This window comes from Orycteropus afer, unplaced genomic scaffold (genome assembly GCF_000298275.1).
Source record: "Orycteropus afer afer isolate SDZICR_OR568_19922 unplaced genomic scaffold, OryAfe1.0 scaffold00168, whole genome shotgun sequence".
NCBI lineage: Eukaryota > Metazoa > Chordata > Mammalia > Tubulidentata > Orycteropodidae > Orycteropus > Orycteropus afer.
Window position 1 is genome coordinate 582,807 of NW_006921755.1, and position 6,000 is coordinate 588,806.

The window sequence follows — 6,000 nt, forward strand, 5'->3', positions numbered from 1 at the left end:
AGAGTGAGACGTTGTTGTTGTTGTTATGTGCTGTCGAGTTGGACCCGACTCATAGTGACCCCTCCTTGGGTTTCTGAGGCAGTATCACTACAGAAGTAGATTGCCCAATCTTCCTTCCGAGGAGTGGCTGATGGGTTTGAACCAACAACCTTCTGGTTAACAGTCAAATGCCTTAGGCACTACGCTACCAGAGCTCCCAGAGTGAGACGAGCCTTCTCTTATTCTGAGTGCCACTTAGACCCCTGACTTTATTTCAGTAAGCAGAACATGTCTGCTCAGTACATAATTTTCTTTTTAAATATCAAGGTAGTTTTTGTTCTATAACACATTTTCCACGTATACATACGACTATGAAAAGAAAGACTTACATGATTGTTCTATTTATTTCCCTTAGAATCAGTTTTTCATAAGCTGTGCTGATGACAAAGTCGTTTTCAACAAGGTTGGTGATGCCATTGCCCAGAGGATACTTAAAGCTCACAGGTAATATTTTTAGCATTTCAGTTGGAGCTGTTATTGCAGATGTTCTTGTATTTACTGCAAAAAGGACTTTTGAAAGCCCATTTTGAAGTGTGACATTTGCTAGGAGTCATGAATTAATTTGGTTTAACTGGCAGTAGGTTAGTGATTCCTTAAATCTGGGTCAGTTGCTGAGAATGTTTGTGTCCATTTTGGGGGTAATCTGAATTCTTCCAGGGTATGGTCATTTTTCTCCCGGCGTTGTCTCTTTCCCATGCATTACCTTTAGGATTTGCTTTATTTAATGACAGAGTGTGAGCTGTGTTCACTTAAAATAACAAAGTGAAATAACTATACTAGTTTTTTATGGATTATATTTAAATGCTTGTTATCCACTGTCTTATTTCTTCAGCCCATATTTTCTTTTTATAACAACATTATTGATATAATTTATATATCATCCAATTCACTCACTTAAAGTGTAAAGTTCAATGGTTTTTATTATATCCACAGAGTTATATAATAAACACTAATCAGTTTTATAACATTTTAAATACCCCAAAAGAAACCCTGTATCCATTAGTAGTCACTCTCTATTTCCTCCTAACCCATCCAGCCCTTGTCAGCTAATAATCCATTCTGTCTCTGTAGATTTGCCTGGAACATTTCATATAAACGGAATCGTACGATGTGTGGTCTTTTACTTAGCATAATGTTTATAAGGTCCATCCACATTTTAACATCAGTGCTTCCTTACTTTTTATTGCCAAATAAAATTCCATTGTATAGGTATACCACATTTTGTTTATCCATTTGTCAATTGATGGACATTGTGGTGGTTTTCACTTTTTTGCTATTACCAATAATTTGCTATCAATATTCACGAGCAAGTTTTTATGTGGATACATGTTTTCATTTCTCTAGAGGTGGAATTGCTGGGTTATATAATAACTGTGTTTAACATTTTGAGGAACTGCCAGACTGTTTTCAAAGTGGTGACACCATTTCACAGTCCCACAAGCAGTGTATAAGGGTTCCAATTTCTCCATGTCTCACTAATACGTGTTATTATCTGTCTTTTTGATTATAGCCATCTAGTGAATGTGAAGTGGCATCTCATTGTGGTTTTGAATTGCATTTCCCTAATTACTAATGATACTGAGCATCTTCTTATGTGGCCATTTGTATATCATCTTTGAAGAAATGTCTGTTTAGGTCCTTTGCCCATTTTTGAAGTGGGTCATTTATCTTTCTATTTTTGAGTTATCAGAGTTCTTTATTTAATCTGGATACAAGTCTCATGTCAGACATATGACTTGCAAATATTTTCTCCCATTAAGTGGATTGTTTTTTCACTTTCTTAATGGTGTCTTTTGATGCTAAGTTTTTAACTTGGATAAAATCCAATCTATTTTTTTTTCTTTTGGTTTCTTGTACTTTTGTTATCATACTGAAGAAACCATCACCAAATCTTTTATGAATCTTGTAGTTTTAGCTCTTACATTTGGGTCTTTGATCTATCTTGAGTTACTTTTTATATATGGTGTGAGGTAAGGGTCCAAGTATATTCTTCTGCTTGTGGATATCCAGTTGTCCCAGCACCATTTGTTGAGAAGACTGTTATTTTCCCATTGAACCATCTTGGCATCTAGGTCTATTTCTTTTGATGGTTGGTTTCAGCTCTGTCTAAAAGCAGCAAAATAAACGAATAGAATTATTATTATTTCAATTCACTGGATACATGCAGTGGAGAGAGAATGTTAATCACGTAACATATTTGGGATTAGACCTTTTTTGGCTTTCAGTGTCATGTGGAGCTTTGGTGTCTTTCTTTCACATAATGTAGAGATTTTTAGACTTAAGAACATTTTATAACAGTAACTATCAGCATTTTATATGACTCATAATTTAATTTTATTGAATCTTCAAAACTACTCTTGAAAGTAGATCATGTCATTTTTATTATTGTTATTATTGTTGTTTTTGTTACTATTCCCATTTTTGGAGCTAAAAACTGAGAATCAAGAAGTTATGTAGGATTTGTCTAAGCTACTGAAAACAATAGGCAAAAATGGCTTTGAGACCACATCTTAGATCCAATGTCCTCCCCCCTGTACCATTTAACTCCAATCCGTTGATGAGTAGAATTGAAGACCTCTTCAGTATTGCCCGAAACTGAGTGATGTGTATTGGGCCTTGGTACTCCCTTCTACCCATTAACCAGTCATTTGATGCTAGCTGACTCCAGGAAGTGGCTGTGACCTTGGACAAGACAGTTCCCTTTGGTCCATAGGGGCAATTCCTGGTAAAGACGTCTGCTATAAGTGAGTAGTCATTGGCCAACATTCTCAGCAGCAGAAGGAATAACTCTTGTGATCCAATGGTGGGGGAATCTGGGCAGCCCACAACAACATCTACCACATCCTGAGGGTGTACAATAGATCTCATCCTTGACTACACATCAAAATTACCATTGGGCCTTTACAGAAATACAGATAGCTTAACCCTATTCCAGACTTACAGGATCAGAATCTCCTGGAATGGAGCCTTGTTGTTGTTGTTGTTATGTGCCGTCGAGTCGGCCCCGACTCATAGCGACCCCTCCTTGGGTTTTCAAGGCAGTATCACTACGGAAGTAGGATTGCCCAACCTTCCTTCCGAGGAGTGGCTGGTGGGTTTGAACCGCCAGCCTTCTGGTTAGCAGTCAAGTGCCTTAGGCACTAGGCTACCAGAGCTCCTAGCCTAGGCACCTGTATTTTATAGCTCTCCACAGGTGACTCCAGAGCACAGCCAAGATTGTTTAGTAATCACCTAGAACAGTGTATATAGTAATAAATATTAATGATGGTGTGTGCTTTTACGGATGACCTTATCCTTTGCCTTCTCATGTAGTTTTTTTTTTTTTTTTTTTTAAAGAAACCCATCATAGGATCTGTTTTGAGATGACTTAAACACAGTCTTATTTATAGTTAAACATACATACACATAGAGAGATTTCCTGCATCCTTGCCAGTGCCTCAGTTCTATAGGGTAATTTATGTCTAATTTATAAAAAATGTCATTGTCTTTCAACTCTTGCATTTCTTGATAACAGGTGTGTCTGCTTTATCTATAAAGCACATTTAGCAAGAGAAATTTTCATGAAATTGAAAAAAGTCACAGAAATGTATTAGCTTGACAAATGACCTTATTGAGCTGATCAATGAATCATTAATTTTTAGGACTGTGATCAGCTAATAAATAGAGTATGGTGAAACTCAGCTTCCCTTATTCCAGTTATTAATTAGTTCCCTATAATAAATGGTTTAATAAGTACTTGTAGGATTTGGGAGGTTCTTTTTTCCCATCATCATTCTTTTACTGTTGTTATTATTATTTAACTTTTTATTGTGATTTGGTTGAAATTTTACAAAGCAGATTCATTTTCCATTCCAGAGTTAATACACATTTTCTTTTGGGACATTGATTACAATCCTCACAATGTAACAGTTCTCTCCCCGCTTTCTCCCTGTGGTTACCCTTTCCCTCTGTCATTCTTACCTATGCATTCCTGCCTCCCTAGCTTTCTCCCTGAGCAAATGTTGCCCTTCTCATCTCCCGTGGTTGATTGTTCTAAGGAGTGTTCAGCTCATAGGCCTATCTATTGTTTGGCTGAGAGTTAAGCCACAGGAGTGAGTCCAATTCCAGACCCGAGGGGTGACTCAGGCCATGGTTTCAGGAGTTTCGTTGGTCTCTGTCTGACCAGTAATCCTGGTCTTTTTTATGGTTTTGAACTTTGTTCCACATTTTTCTCCCACTCTATCCAGGATCTCCAGTTTTGATCCCTTTCTGAGTGGTTAGCATTGGTATCCAGGCACCATCTAATTCTTCTGGTGTCAGGGTTGTATAGGGTGAGATTCCCATGGTCCATTAGTCTTTGGACTAATTGCTTCCATGCATCTTTGATTTTCCTCTTTGCTTCAGACAAGGATAGATTGATAGTTGCATCTTAGGTGGCCACTTTCAAACCTTTAAGACCCAGTCACTACTCACCAAAGCAGGATGTAGAACAATGTTTTTGTGTAGTATGTTATGCCAATTGAAGTTGGTGTCCTCTGTGACCATGGTCCTGAGCCCACAAGCCCAGTGACTCACTCCTGGAAGGTGTTTGGTTGGGACTGAGAAATCCTAACTTTGTCCCCTGTTATCTCTATAATATATGTGAACATTTTTATAGTGCACACAAATACATATGTAGGAATGTCATCTGCCAAACATTCAAAATATATCCATGGTCGTCTTGGGTATATGTGCATTTGCCTATCCATGCTTAATCTTCTTGCCTGTCTACCCATTTAACCACCCATAGATTAGTGTTTGTTAGTATTGTGTATGTAATAGTGTTTACCTTTGTTGTCTGTACCTCTTGTGTACCAACCTATGTCCCTCTTTTCCTTAGTGTTACTGTGCTGATCAATGCTTTTGTTATGTTGCCTTTCCCTTTACCCAAATCAACACCTATCTTTTCACTAACAGCAATTTTCTCTCCCCTCTCCTCCCACTCCTGGTAACCAACAGAGAAAATTTCTTACCCTGTGTAAACTTTTCCTTTATTTCTTTTTATAGTAACAGACTCATACAATATTTGTCCTTCTATGATTGACTTATTTCACTCAGTATAATGTCCTCCATGTCACTCAGTATAATGTTATGAAGTGATTCACGAATTCATTATTCTTTAATATTTCAAAGTACTCCATTGTATGTACATACCATAGTTTGGTTATCCATTTATCCATTGATGGCCACTTAGGTTGTTTCCATCTCTTTGCTATTGTGAATAGGGCTGTGGTGAACATGGGTGTGCATACATCTATTCTTGTCTGAGATCTCACCTGTGAATTTGTTTTTTGAGTGGGAATCCTGAAAGTATATATTTTTTAACATATTAATTTGTCTTTAAAATTTTTAACTTCTTCCAAAATCATAAAATCACAGTATTTTAGGGCTGGAAGGAACTTTAAGATGTTTTCTGATTGATCACTTCCCACTGATCCTATGAGCTGCCCCTACAGGAAAAGGGATCTGTGGCAAGGTAGTATGGTAAAGTAGCATCTTTTGCACATTGTATCTCATGCTTGGAGGTTCACAGAGTACATAAAGACTCTGGCAATTTCAAATTTACTTTGTAGAAAATAGAAAATAAGCACAGCACATGTCAAATTGGTGTGTGTCATTTAGCTCAGATGTTTCAATAGTTTTAGTTTTTTCAATATTCATGTTTCAAAATGGTGTGTATATCACATGTTCAAATTTTTTTCTGGCTACATACACATATAGGAGCTCTGGTAGTGTAGCGCCTAAGGCATTTAACTGCTAACCAGAAGGCTGGTGGTTCAAACCCACCAGCCACTCCTTGGAAGGAAGATGGGGCAATCTACTTCTGTAGTGATACCGCCTCGGAAACCCCAAGGAGGGGTCGCTATGAGTTGGATCCCACTCGATAGCAGTGAGTTTGGTGTTTTTTCTGACATACACATATATTGTTGTTGTTGTTGTTAT

At 37.5% G+C, this 6,000-nt stretch overlaps 1 protein-coding gene across 1 annotated transcript in view; it reads left to right on the forward strand.

The window, feature by feature from the left end:
- Positions 1-6,000, forward strand: part of PLD1 (phospholipase D1) — a 233,712-nt gene that overhangs the window by 129,871 nt on the left and 97,841 nt on the right. The window contains exon 20 of the mRNA XM_007946610.1: positions 395-483. Within this exon, the coding sequence (XP_007944801.1) occupies positions 395-483 (89 nt within the window). The remainder of the gene's footprint in view (positions 1-394; positions 484-6,000) is intronic.